Source organism: Takifugu rubripes, chromosome 22 (genome assembly GCF_901000725.2).
Source record: "Takifugu rubripes chromosome 22, fTakRub1.2, whole genome shotgun sequence".
Classification (NCBI taxonomy): Eukaryota; Metazoa; Chordata; class Actinopteri; order Tetraodontiformes; family Tetraodontidae; genus Takifugu; species Takifugu rubripes.
This window is the reverse complement of record NC_042306.1, coordinates 16,025,875-16,040,365: the sequence shown is the minus strand read 5'-3', so window position 1 is coordinate 16,040,365 and position 14,491 is coordinate 16,025,875. Positions and strand designations below refer to the sequence as shown.

Sequence of the window (14,491 nt, the reverse complement as noted above, 5' to 3'; positions counted from 1 at the left end):
GGGGTAGAAAGCACAAAACGGTGTGTTCTTGGCTCAAGTGCTTCACCAGCTCAGTGGCCAAACTGCTGTCGCCTGATTGAGACCATCTTCGTGAGGCTGTGCAACATTCACACGAGCCCCAAAAAAAGAGGACAACACAGCGTATCTCGATGGCCTCTAATTTTACAGGACTACAAAAAGATCCGGCAGCTGGTTCTGTGCAATGGGACACTAATGCAGCAGACAACCCTTCAACTTGTTGGAGTGAACCAGACCACCCTCATGCAGTGGTATATCCAACGGTTGAAGGGTCAGGAGGCGTCTGTTCTTTTGCAAGGTGTGCAACGGCCAGCTGACCCATTGCCCTGTGCAAAAACAAAACCCATCTCTCTGCCACAGTACCAACAGCAGCCCCCAGTTACCAGCTGCACACATACCATATGCCAGCAAATACAGCTGGACAGGCAAAACCTAGGTTAGGGCGAATTGATCCTGCAGTTGCCTCCAGTGGACCATCAGCCAAAATATACTGTCCAAAGACTGAGGCTCTCACCAAGGAACAGTGGCTGAAGCAGATGAGACAGTAATGCAGTATTGTTACTTTTAATATACTTATCCCTGTGGGCTGTTCTGCCCTTTGAGTTCACAACCGGACAATTTGGAACTTATCAACAAAACCATGACAACGCACTACGAAACACTGCCGGAAATCCCACACGACCTCTTCATTACAGAAGAAGACAACATCAATTGGACCGCAAATACAGCAAAACTCATATTTGATAACTGGTGCAGACAACTTTTTCCTGACACCCCCCTAAATCATTCTTACACTGAGCACAGATTTTAATCTCAACTCTAACCCCAACCCAATCTCCATTCCCAACCCTAACCCCAAGCCTAACCCTAACCCCAACCCCAGCACCCTTCCCTAACCCTATTATTCTAAACCAAACCGATGTCCCCATACCTAAACCCAATCTAGTGCCCGCTGCCTTGTACCTGTCAATCAAACCCAACTCAAACTAAGCCCCATTTAACTAAGCCCACATAAGGGAGAGCCCAAATGAGTAAAGGGAGAGAAATACAGGACAAGCGCAGTGCCACATGGCCTAATGAGGCTAAGGGGAAGGCAAAGGTATTGGCAGGCAAAAGAGAGGAGAGGGAGAAATAGGGTTAAGGAAAGAGGAGAATCAAGGATAAGATGGAGTGAAGAAGCAGAGGGGAAGAAGGGAAGGAAGTCGAAAAGAAGGAAAAGGAAATTCAGAGTTAAAATAAGAATTCCAATATATAAATAACTTAAAAAGGAAAAAGCAGGGGAGAGGTTATAAAAAGGAAAACACAAATTCGATAAGAAATGGAGGGGAAAGAAATACAAAAGGCGAGATAAAAAGGAAGGGAAGGGACACTTAAATTGAAAGTAAAAAACATTAAAAGCAAAAAGCGAGGGGAGTATAAAAGGGGAAGGAGAGGTGGAGCAACTCAAATGGAAATTGGTCACTGAAGGGACAACAACAAAGAGGGGAAATCAATTGAAGAAGGGGACAAAGAAAAGAAACTAAAAGATTATAATTAGGAGGTGGGAAAAGGGACAAAGCAGGGGACAATCTTATGTTAAGGCCCAAAGGCCAACATAATAATTTTTGATCAGCTGCCTGAGGAAGGCCAACAAAGGCCGAAACATTGCTCAGCTGATCACAGCTAAGGCCAGAGAGCCTAATTTTTGGAAACCCCACCACCTTAGGGTGGTGAATATTAACTTTGATGGTGGGAGTCTCTGCCTGGGACCCCCTTGGATGGCCAGTTCATTGCTTTCAGTTCAAAGCCAAACTCTTTAACCTAACCTAACCCTAACCCTAAACTCTAACCCTGACCCTCTAACCCTAACCCCTGACCCTAACCCTCTAACCCTAACCCTAACCCTCTAACCCTAACCCTAAACCTCTAACCCTCTAACCCTAACCCTGCTATCCCGATCAGTAGGCCAGTGCAAAAAAGTTTTATCCCAAACCCTGAACCCTAACCCCTAACCCTAACCTTAACCTTAACCCTAAACCCTAATATCATGAAACAAAAAAACACTGACCAGCATGTTGTCCAGCACGTCATCTCCCCTGGCTGGGATGCATTGCAAGCCTTGGTCTTAGAGTACAGTCCACACTGGCCCACGGCTTAGAGAAGGAGAGTGGAGAGAGGCTGCATTTATAAATTAGCTACTACACATGCAAATGGCCTTGCTAAATTTAAACAAAAAATATATATCATTCTTCCTTTTTTCTCTCCCACTCTCTCTGTTTTCATTTTAACTTCTATCCATGATTTAACTTTTATCCTAACCTAATTTTAGCCCTAACCCTAAACCTAAACCCCAACCCATCATTCGGGATAGAGGCCAGAAGCAATTAAGCGCTGACACTCGTTAACTGTATAACTTTGCTGTCTTTTGGAACCAAGCATGCCTGAAGAAGGTCTTTTTAAGGACCGAAACGTTGCTATTACAGCTTTTTTTTCTCAGCAATTTTGTTCCTTTTTGATCTTTTTTAATTAAATAACCGAGTGTCAGTAGGATAAGCCTCCTCATTTCAGATTCAGATTCAGGTCCTTTATTGTCCCACACGGGGAAATTTACAAATTTCCATTACATTAATCCATTTTTGTGGAATTTTTAGTTCTATTTTTTCAAAGATATATAATTTTTCCAAGATACACACGCAACATCTTTTCCCATGTATTATGTGCACTTTTACATCAAAACAGCGACCAACCCAAACACCGTTTGCAGGTCTAATCAAATCCCAACTATTACGGTTCTACAGAAGATGCACACAGCCAGAGGATTTCAAACGAGCCACCAAGGTGCTATTCTCGGCCTTGTCCAGCAGAGGGTGCTCTAGCACCTTTCTCCGGAACCGTTTTCAAACCTTTCTCCAGATCCAACCCAGTCAGGTCTCCACTGCTCTCCCATTTGTCACCACTTACTGGCCATCCAGTTTAACCAGTCAGACAAATTAGCAACAATTTTGAATCCAAAATGACATCAAATGAACCCAATAATGATCTTAGAATAATCGCCACATTTAGAAATAATTAAAAACCTCAAAGATTACCTGGTCAGATCAATCAGTCAATCGTTTCTAGAGCCTTTCCAGAATCCCAGGGCCTGACCCCCAACAAGCAATAGTGGCAAAGATAATCTCCCCTTTAACAGGAAGAAACCTTGAGCAGGACCAGGCCCATGTAGGGGGACCCTCCTGCTGATGAAGGGGCTGGGTATAGAGAGAGGAGAGGAGGGGGAGGACAAGTAGAGGATAGAATAGACATAGGCCATGAAAGTACATTAATTATAACAAGCGTCAGTGTAAGCATTGAGTGGGTCAGAGGTCAGTAGGTCAGCGCACGGCTATGAAATCGGCGATACCTGTATAGGGGAGGTGAGGAGAGGAAGCCAGTCAGGTGATCAGGTTCCTGTACCTCAGCAGTCTCGGCCTATAGCAGCAGAACTAAGATGTTAACCTAATAAATATAAGTGGTCTGTCTCGAACATGGGTCACCAACAAGGTGCCCGCAGGCACCAGGTTGCCACTGAGGACCGCACGAGTTGCCTGTCGGCCTGTTCTAAAAATAGCAGCACTTAGCAGCATTTTTATTTTTTTGCTAGCCTTGTTTAAATACACTTTCATGTAATCTGGAAATGACAATAAATGGCAGAAATTTAGCGTTTGCAAACATCGAACACACAAGGTGGAGGCAAGATCGCAGGCATGGCGAAAAACAGGACGACTCCAAAACAATGGCAGAAAAAGAAAGAAAACTCAATTTTCCTGATGAATGGGAGGCAGAGGGGTTCTTTTTTATTGCGCATGTCTCATTTGCAGAGACGACTTTGAGCACGTGATGAATCCCATCATAAACAGCTTCACAGCAGAGAACATTCAAGGTCCTATTGACTGAATATGGTGACCTTCTCGGACACACAGAAATCCGATGGCTCAGCTGGGAACAAATTCTGCTTCGTTTTTTTGTCACTTTTGGGTGAAATCAAAGAGTTCATGCAGCCTACCACTTCCAAAAAACCCCAGATGAGACAACATCATAAATGACTGTTGACATATTTAATAGCTGGTCAAATGAAGACAGACTCAGTGTTTTACAGAACTGGCATTTTCATTTTCTTTCATGTTTCTCTTTATGACATGGATTTCAGCCTTTTCGTATTCCATTAGCAAAGCAGCAGAGAACGCCTAGTTACAAAGTTACAAAAGGAAAAGATGCCAAAAATAAGACAAATCCATGTTAACAGCGTGGACATCAAACTGCTCATCTGGTTGGTGGGTTCTCAGCAGGATAATGAGCCAATGTTACTTCATTAAAAGACTGAAAGAAAGAAACATTGCATTGTTAATTATGAGTAACTATCGAAATCCTTTTATCTTGAGTAGATCACACAATTCAACAGTGCCATTTTTACATTATGATTTTTTTTAGCATTTCTAGCATATTTCATAGAGAAAGAAAAGAATATTAAGGGGTCAGCATGAGAGCACAGTGAAATTAAATTTGAAATACACTGAAGACAATGAAATCTGCTACAAAAATGCACAGAACTGGTCAAACTCACGTGAATGCACGTGGCCTGGCTCACATATTAAATAACATCTTCTCATTTGTCCATCGCAAACTTTAAAAACTCTGTTAATGTCACAATAGCCTCCAAATGACGATCAATTATCAGGCAATAAAACAGTTATTGCTCCTCTAATACAGAGCAGAGCAGTATTAATACTGACCAATAACAAAAACACCAAGGTTTTAAAATAATCCTGCTCTTGCATGTGATTTCATCTAAACACCACTCTTCTGCCCTTTATTTCATGACGCTCCTCTCCTCCTTTTTTTGGAGCACTGCTAACTAACCCTAACCCTAACTAACCCTAACCCGTGAGAAGGTATCGCTAGATCACGAGATTCCGGAGGAGGAAGTCGTAGTAGTGGCGAGAGACTCACGCGCCTGTATCTTGGAAAACATTTTGCATCTTCACTTAACTTTTCAAGTGGTCATTTTATAAATAAGATTACAGTTTGAAATGTGTAAAAATCTGCAATATTCCCTTTTTCGTGAAAAGAATGCAATCATTTCAATTGACGATCAGCAGAGCTGTGTCTCACTCACTTGAAGCTGTCTCGGTCTTGCAGATTCAGGACCAGGCTGTCAGCATTCAGGTACACTTTGTTCTGGGACTGCGCCACCTAGAGGTCAAACAAAGACTTTCAGAACACCAAGTCATGTGGCACTACCCAGCGCCAATGTGATCTCATTAAGTGCAAGAGAGGAAAAGCTGTCAAAGTGACCCGAACCAACAAATATGTGGACTTATTTAGGCAAAAATGCAAATGTTGGAGGAGTTTAGCCATGTGAAAAAACTTCCAGTCAGCAAGAGAGGTTCTGCTTATGCAAAACAACCAACCAGGCCCAGCTCCCTCAACCCTAACCCTGGAGAAACTAACAGCAGCAGATCATCCCAGAAGGTCAGCTCTGGTTTACTGCTGCTTCCAGAACCATTAACAGCAGAATTTGGGTGTCTTTGTCTCTCTTGCTCATTATCTATTGTCATGCGTCGCTGATTAGCTGATCTATCTTTGGTGTGCGTCTCTTCTTCTTTCTGTCCTTCTCTCCATCCCATTTCTCCTCTTTTACACAGTTATCTATCAGCAGGACGGTCCCCAAAGGACCCTGGTCCTGTTTTTCCTGCCACTGCTGCTTGCGTGGAGGTTCGGCCTTGATCCAATTTTGATTGTAACATCAAGTACCAGCCCAAAAATGGTTGATCATCAAGAAAATAAGCTCTTAGGAAGAAATAGAACTATTGCTTCACATTTAACTAACTGTATTCATTTACAAAATTTCAATTTTATCTTCAGCATTTTCTAACCCTATTAAATCGTGTGCTATCTAATGATCCCCAACCCTATCGAATGATCCCCAACCCTATCGAATGATCCCCAACCCTATCTAATGATCCCCAACCCTATCGAATGATCCCAAACCCTATCGAATGATCCCCAACCCTATCTAATGATCCCCAACCCTATCGAATGATCCCCAACCCTATCTAATGATCCCCAACCCTATCGAATGATCCCAAACCCTATCGAATGATCCCCAACCCTATCTAATGATCCCCAACCATATAGAATGATCCCCAACCCTATCTAATGATCCCTAACCCTATAGAATGATCCCCAACCCTATAGAATGATCCCCAACCCTATCTAATGATCCCCAACCATAATGATCCCCAACCCTATAGAATGATCCCCAACCCTATAGAATGATCCCCAACCCTATCTAATGATCCCCAACCATATAGAATGATCCCCAACCCTATCTAATGATCCCTAACCCTATAGAATGATCCCCAACCCTATAGAATGATCCCCAACCCTATCTAATGATCCCCAACCATAATGATCCCCAACCCTATAGAATGATCCCCAACCCTATAGAATGATCCCTAACCCTATCTAATGATCCCCAACCATAATGATCCCCAACCCTATCTAATGATCCCCAACCATATAGAATGATCCCCAACCCTATAGAATGATCCCCAACCCTATAGAATGATCCCCAACCCTATCGAATGATCCCTAACCCTATCTAATGATCCCCAACCATAATGATCCCCAACCCTATAGAATGATCCCCAACCCTATAGAATGATCCCCAACCCTATAGAATGATCCCCAACCCTATCTAATGATCCCCAACCCTATAGAATGATCCCCAACCCTATAGAATGATCCCCAACCCTATAGAATGATCCCCAACCCTATCTAATGATCCCCAACCATATAGAATGATCCCCAACCCTATCGAATGATCCCTAACCCTATCGAATGATCCCCAACCCTATAGAATGATCCCCAACCCTATAGAATGATCCCCAACCCTATCGAATGATCCCTAACCCTATAGAATGATCCCCAACCCTATCTAATGATCCCCAACCCTATAGAATGATCCCCAACCCTATAGAATGATCCCCAACCCTATCGAATGATCCCTAACCCTATCGAATGATCCCCAACCCTATAGAATGATCCCCAACCCTATAGAATGATCCCTAACCCTATTGAATGATCCCTAACCCTATAGAATGATCCCCAACACTATCGAATGATCCCCAACACTATTGAATGATCCCCAACCCTATAGAATGATCTCCAAGCTGTATAAGTTGTCCAGTTAACGTTCTTACCGTTTTAGCAATGTTCTGTGCTGCACGGATCTTCCGGAGCTTCAAATAACCCGGGTTTTTTGTCACTGCCTCACCCAGCTGTATAAAGACAGAAAAGGAGAGAGAACATTTGGTTTTGTTGAAAGAAAGAGCATCGGAGAGGAATCTGTCCCGTGGCAGCTGAAGACTCTCATGGATTCAGGCTGTTTCACATCAACCTGTTTGACACCAACTGCAAACTTATTTGGACTGAATCTTTGGTGGGTGCACTTCTGCAAATGGGTTGTCTCTATGAAATTAACACATTCCAAGAGAGGAACGGTGTGGGGCAGACAGGGAAAGGCAGAAAGAACTAACAGAACGATCGAAAAAGACAAGACAGACACATGGAGAGTAAAAAGAAATGAATTTACCATCTTGGCAGCCTCAGCTTCTCCTTCAGCCTGAATAATCTTCTGCCTCTGGTCCTGTTTGGCTTTTTCTACATAGAACTGAGCTCGTTGCGCCTCCTGCTGGGCTGCATGGAAACATGTGGTACATTAGTGGTTGTATGGCAACACCACCGTGTTGACACCTTGCTCCAAATGCTGGTCACACTCATGCCGGCATTTCTGCTCACCAACTTGTTTGGCCTCAACAGCAGCTGTGTATTCTCGACTGAAGCTGAGCTCCGTGATTGCTACATCATCCAGGATGATGTTGAAGTCTTTGGCTCGCTCAAACAGTTCTCTCCGGATCAGCAGTGAGACCTTTTGGTCACAACGTTGGAGGTTGTGGGAAAGTAAAGAAATAAGTTGCCGATCACACATTTAACCATTAAATCACACATTTAACCATTAAATTCCAGATGTATTTTAATGAAATATTCTGAAGAGACACATTCCCTCTCATCTTGATGGGTTAGGGTCTTTTGTCCCCTCCCCCTCCTCCCCATTTGGAAGTTACCGTTCCATGTTGCCACCTTTTCAAGTGCAGTTATTCCTTCTGGCCCTTCCTCAGTTCACAGTGCACAGGCCTTGTCTAGTGAATTTATAATAGGTGAACGTCTGCTGTAACCTACATACTTTCTGCTATTGCTGCAGCACCTACTGGCTGAGCTGAAATACATTGTGGGATAACGACCTGTTCCAAGTCCACACACGTCACATACACTATATTGCCAAAAGTATTTGGCCACCCATCCAAATGATCAGAATCAGGTGTCCTAATCACTTGGCCCGGCCACAGGTGTATAAAATCAAGCACTTAGGCCTGGAGACTGTTTCTACAAACATTTGGGAACTGTCATAGGATGACACCTGTGCAACAAATCCAGCCGTGAAATTTCCTTGCTCCTAAATATTCCAAAGTCAACTGTCGGCTTTATTATAAGAAAATGGAAAAGTCTGGGAACAACAGCAACTCAGCCACGAAGTGGTGGGCCAGGTAAACTGACAGAGGGGTCAGCGGATGCTGAAGCGCATAGTGCAAAGAGGTCGCCGACTTTCTGCACAGTCAGTTGCTACAGAGCTCCAAACTTTATGTGACCTTCAAATGAGCCCACGTACAGTACGCAGAGAGCTTCATGGAATGGGTGTCCATGGGCGAGCAGCTGCATCTAAGCCATACATCACCAAGTCCAATGCAAAGTGTCGGATGCAGTGGTGTAAAGCACGTCGCCACTGGACTAGAGCAGTGGAGACGCGTTCTCTGGAGCGATGAATCACGCTTTTCCATCTGGCAATCTGATGGACGAGTCTGGGTTTGGAGGTTGCCAGGAGAACGGTACATTTCGGACTGCATTGTGCCGAGAGTGAAATTTGGTGGAGGAGGAATTATGGTGTGGGGTTGTTCTTCAGGAGTTGGGCTTGGCCCCTTAGTTCCAGTGAAAGGAACTTTGAATGCTCCAGGATACCACAACATTTTGGACAACTCCATGCTCGCAACCTTGTGGGAATAGTTTGGAGCGGGCCCCTTCCTCTTCAAATCATGACTGTGCACCAGTGCACAAAGCAAGGTCGATAAAGACATGGATGACAGAGTCTGGTGTGGATGAACTTGACTGGCCTGCACAGAGTCCTGACCTGAACCCGATAGAACACCTTTGGGATGAATTAGAGCGGAGACTGAGAGCCAGGCCTTCTCGACCAACATCAGCGTGTGACCTCACCAATGCGCTTTTGGATGAATGGTCGAAAATTCCTATAAACACAGTCCGCAACCTTGTGGACAGCCTTCCCAGATGAGTTGAAGCTGTAATAGCTGCAAAAGGTGGGCCGACATCATATTGAACCCTATGGGTTAGGAATGGGATGGCACTTAAGTTCATACGTGAGTCAAGGCAGGTGGCCAAATACCTTCGGCAATATAGTGTATGATGTATACTTCAAATAAAGGGGCTTACTACACTATACTTCCAAGAACCTTGTAAAATTCTAAAGCCATGTTGGAAACTTTGAATTGGAATTTTGTTGGCAATTGATGACAGAAGATTTCCAGAAGAGAGGGACCAAGAAATAGACACTCAGAAATGAATTGTCTCTTTCGACAAGTATTGCTGACTCCATAGCTCCATGACCTGTCAATACACCTGTGGCACCTCCTCCGATGAGTTCTCACCTGAGCTCTCTGTGTGATGAGCTGGGAAGCATTGAATTTGGCCACCACACTCTTCAGAACTTCATTGACAATGGATGGCAGCACACGCTCGTCATAATCCAGACCCAACTGCTGGTAGAGGGTTGGCAGGTTGGACGCCAGAGGCCTCGAGAGAACTCGCAGGGCAATGTTCACCATCTGCAGGTCTGGCAAAAACCCCACATGTTCAGGGCAAATAAGTAGCTCACCACTGCTCCCTGGGGGACAGTAAACGCCACGACACCTCTACAACATACCTGACAACTCATTTAGGGTTAGCTTATTGTTACATATCCTCGAAAATTACGTTTCAATCCATTAAGGAAAAAACAAACATGCTGTCTTACAATCAAATCGCAAAATAGGAGAAAAAACTCAATTCTAATATATTTCTATGAACTGAAGTGAAACTATACAGATTTTCCAAGAAATCTGCCATCAAAATAATGTTCAACAGTTCTCTCGGTTATTTTACTGATTACAAGATAACGTTCAGATTATACTCATATAAAGAATGATGACATGAAGGAATTAAACTACCATAATAACAAAGAATCACTATGAGCCACATTTTCTCTAAAGGTTAAAACAGGTCAACTGGACATGCGTAACCCTTGACATTTATATGCCGAGTTGGTTTACTAAATGCTATTAGTTAATGGTCATTAGGAAATCATGCAAACACTCCTGCTAATTGTGTTCTGTTGGGTTTGAACGACTGTCAAACTTTGGGGCGGGCAGCACTGGTGTTTAAGCCTCGTCTGTGCAGAGATGATCCATCAAAGTCGCCTTCTTTTACTCCTCTTTCAAACTATCATTCCTCTCTAGCCAAAACATGAAAATGAATGTTTCCTAAAGAGTGTCCCTTAGCTCTGAGGTGTAAATGGATGCCTGAAACACGTACCCAGTAGTTGTTGCTCCTGCGTTGGCCCATTCATCTGTGCATCACTGATATTAGCAGCCAAGATTAAAAATCTATTTGATTTCTATATCTGGTGCTCAATATTAAATATTGTACTACCGTATTTTCACGACTATAAGGCGCACCTAAAAGCCTAGAATTTTCTAAAAAATCTACGGTGCGCCTTTTAACCCGGAGCGCCTTTTGTATGGATTACGGTAATATTGGTTAATCGCGGCTACCGTAGTCAGTAGGCGTGGCCGAGGTAACAGCAGTAAATTCAGTCCCAAACCATTTCTGTCTGTAAAGACCCCAAAATGGCTCCTTGCAAGAGACGCGCTTTTGACGCAGAGTTCAAACTGAAGGCTATCAGTCACGCAGTTGAACACGGAAATAGAGCAGCGGCAAGAGGATTTAACGTGAACGAATCAATGGTGCGGAAGTGGAGGAAGCAACAAGACGACCTGCGCCAGGTAAAGAAGACTCAACGGAGCTTCCGAGGAAACAAAGCATTAAGTGGATTAACAAAGGAACTCCAGCCGCTAGATATTAGTGTCAACGGGGCATTCAAAACTAGACTGCGAACTGCGTGGGAGCGGTAGATGACGAACGGCGAACACACGTTCACCAAGACGGGGAGACGGCGCCGAGCGTCATACGTCACTATCTGCCAGTGGATCGTAAATGCCTGGGCATCGACCGTGGTCCGAGCTTTCGGGAAGGCAGGGATTGTCACTGAAATGCCAGACAACACCAGCGACACCGACCCTGATGACGACTTTGACGAGACGGAGCCGGCCATGTTGGACGCCGTATTAGCACAACTGTTCAATTCGGACACCGAAGAAGAAGAATTCGAGGGATTCCTGGATGAGGAATGAACTGATAAAGTGATCTTTACGTGTTTCTTTTGTGTGTTCACAACTTAACAAGGCTGGTCATACTGTGAATATGGACATTACCGTTTGAACAACGTTGTTATATTGCTATTGTTATATTGCTATCGCTTTGCACTACTTCGAGAGTTCGAGTTACCGTATATTGTGTTTGCACTAACGTTTGATTTACCGCAACGGTACTACGTGATAAAAATGTTGCACTAAATCGAAGATTTATTAAACTCCACTTGTGATAAAAATGTTGCACTGCCTGTTATAACTCGCTGTTATTAAACGAACTGTGTTACGCAAAAACACTACGTCACTCGGGGAAAAAAAATAAAACAGCTGTTTATTCGTTTTGGGAGTGAATAGAGTTGTGAGAACGACGGTTTGTATTCTATTAATAAAGTTTGACTGACTTATCTGGCTGTTTTATTGACATTCCTTTTAGCGCAGCTCGATCTAGTGAACGCGTCATGAAACCACAGGCACTACGCAGTTTCTATGCTATGCGCCTTATAACACGGTGCGCCCCGTGTATGAAAATATTTCTAAAATAGGCTGTTAATTGAAGGTGCGCCCTATAATACGGCGCGCCTTATGGTTGTGAAAATACGGTAAATAAATTTGAAAATACACATTTTTTAAAAACATTCTCACTCAGAGGTGAATTGTTCAGTTTTAATTTAGGACAAAACTTTTGTTAATTTCTATACAGTAAGCAAGAGAGAATGAGAGAGAAAGAGACCTTTGCTTCCAGTGAGAGATGAGATCTTTCTGGGTTTGGCTCTGATGTCGTAGATGATTGGATACTGGAACCAGGGGATTCTAATAAGAAAATGCAAACAGAGTGAACAGAACTGAAGCTCAGGCTGTCTTAGAAGTTACAGTAATGTTCCACAGAATTAGACAGGGGAGTGCGTATTGTCTTGTTTTATTTAACAGTGAGAAAATGACAGCGTTCAAGAGTTCTTTTATTTGAGTCCTATGTGTTCTCTTATATGGACGTCAACCACCTTTGATCAAACACAAGAGCGATACCTGAAGTGCAGCCCTTCAGCAAGAACCGTGTTCATCTGCATCCCCCCAATCCGGTTGAAAATGATCGCTCTCTGCCCTCCTTCGACTAAAACACACACACACACACGAACATCAAGAAGTTTGGAACTGATAAAATGAGTTAGATGAACACACCATGTCTTCATGACTTTCTTTCAATCTTTTGGAAAAAGGGTTTACACTTCATTGCTTGGTTGAAACTAAAATAATTATAACAAAGAGCAACAATAAAAATCATAAGCATGATTTTACTATTATGATAAGATGGAACAGTATTGAAGGAAGCTGAAACCAGGTATTTCTCATTGTCTTTCCTCTGACCGCCAACTCTCTTTTACTATATGAGCCTCAATCCTCCACTATGGTCCCTGTACCGGGTCCCCTGGGCCTACGACACCGCAGATCAAGTTTGGTCTTCTAAACACCAGAATTTTGATAAACAGCTACAATTTGGTGCTATATTCCTTGAGTGACTCCAGTTTTACAAATTTCTTTAGTTTCTTGATGAATCCAAACTTGTAGTTGTCCAATTGATTAAAACAATGCTGTATAAAAACCTTCCATTAACCAGTAATAAAGTTCATATATGATTTTAAAAATGTGTAGTGATTTTTTTAGACTTTCTCTCAATGATATTTGCCTGTTTGTTGTCTTTGTTCAGAAAGATGTTGCCAATATAGCAATAGTCTAAAAACAAGAACAGTGCCTTGCTTCCCAGCTGAGCAGAGATGTTTGACTTTAATGTTGGCCAGTTTGGACCTGTGTACCTGTGTATGTAGCTTCTTTCACTCCATAAGCTAGAGCTCCAGCACCGAGCAGTAGTTTGACACCGAGTCCAGAACCCCGAGGTCCAGACGACATCCTGCCCACGATCTGCCGCAGCTGCTGCAGAAAACCCTGAAACACAGGCACCAAAAACATGCATCAGCTTGTGATGGTTCACAGCTTCAGCGAGATCTTCATACATAGATACAAGCAAGAACGAAAATGATCTATATGACAATCACCTTAGCTGACATGGACCTGCTACGGACCGTAACGACGTCACTACAGGTGTACCACTATTAAGAGGTGTAGCGTAAATAATGGTATGGATAATGGGGGGGAGTATTCCCTAACATTAAAAAGTAGCGTCAAATTTATGCTAACCACGAACGTAAATGACACCCAACCCGAGCTATATGTGAGCTAACGTCAGATCTCACGTGCATAAAGAACAATGCTAAAGTCACATGACACACAAAAGGAAAGAACTTAACGGTCACGTTACAGTAAAAAAAACTACCCATTGGCTAAAGAAGGAATGAGAAATAAAACACTTACAATGGGCTCTTTATTGGCCATGCTTCCACACTACTTTACAGAGCCAAGCAAAGTAGACCACAAGGTCACTCGTGATGACGTACTTCCGCATTCGCGGGGTAATGTGGGATATGTAGGACGTACTATATTAGCCCACATTACTTCCGCATTCGCGGGGTAATGTGGGATATGTAGGACGTTCTATATTAGCCGGAAATCCGACGTTTACAATATGATAGCTTGGTTCGCGCTTATACTATATGTTTCCTGTCATTATAGGCTAATTAACTTAATCAATCAAAATCAAATTTTACTTTTTTTACTTAATTGGTGTCACATTGAATTTTAGGAGACTTTCATGCCCCTCCACAGGGCTAAGTGAAAAATGTTTTTCACACTTTTTAGTATGCCAGATAAATCCTGAATGCACTGTGTGGGGACAAATAACATTCACAGTAAATATGGAAAGGAAGGTGGGCAGGGAGACTAATACCGTATATTGGCTCCAAACTCCC

At 43.1% G+C, this 14,491-nt stretch overlaps 1 protein-coding gene across 2 annotated transcripts; it reads right to left on the bottom strand.

Moving 5' to 3' along the window:
- Window positions 1–4,072: 4,072 nt before the first annotated feature.
- Window positions 4,073–14,135, bottom strand: LOC101063484 (prohibitin-2). 2 transcript variants are annotated; one of them, XM_029831323.1, is made up of 10 exons: window positions 13,998–14,135; window positions 13,442–13,571; window positions 12,657–12,741; window positions 12,364–12,443; window positions 9,816–10,000; window positions 7,837–7,966; window positions 7,631–7,734; window positions 7,239–7,316; window positions 5,150–5,226; window positions 4,073–4,353 (listed from the first exon to the last, which is right to left on the bottom strand). In XM_029831323.1, exons 1-10 carry the CDS (start codon window positions 14,016–14,018, stop codon window positions 4,338–4,340), a joined length of 906 nt encoding a protein of 301 aa, XP_029687183.1. In that variant the 5' UTR covers window positions 14,019–14,135; the 3' UTR covers window positions 4,073–4,337. The 2 variants fall into 2 exon arrangements, with proteins under 2 accessions (XP_029687183.1, XP_029687184.1); XM_029831324.1 differs by lacking the exon at window positions 13,998–14,135 and adding an exon at window positions 13,682–13,708.
- Window positions 14,136–14,491: the final 356 nt, after the last annotated feature.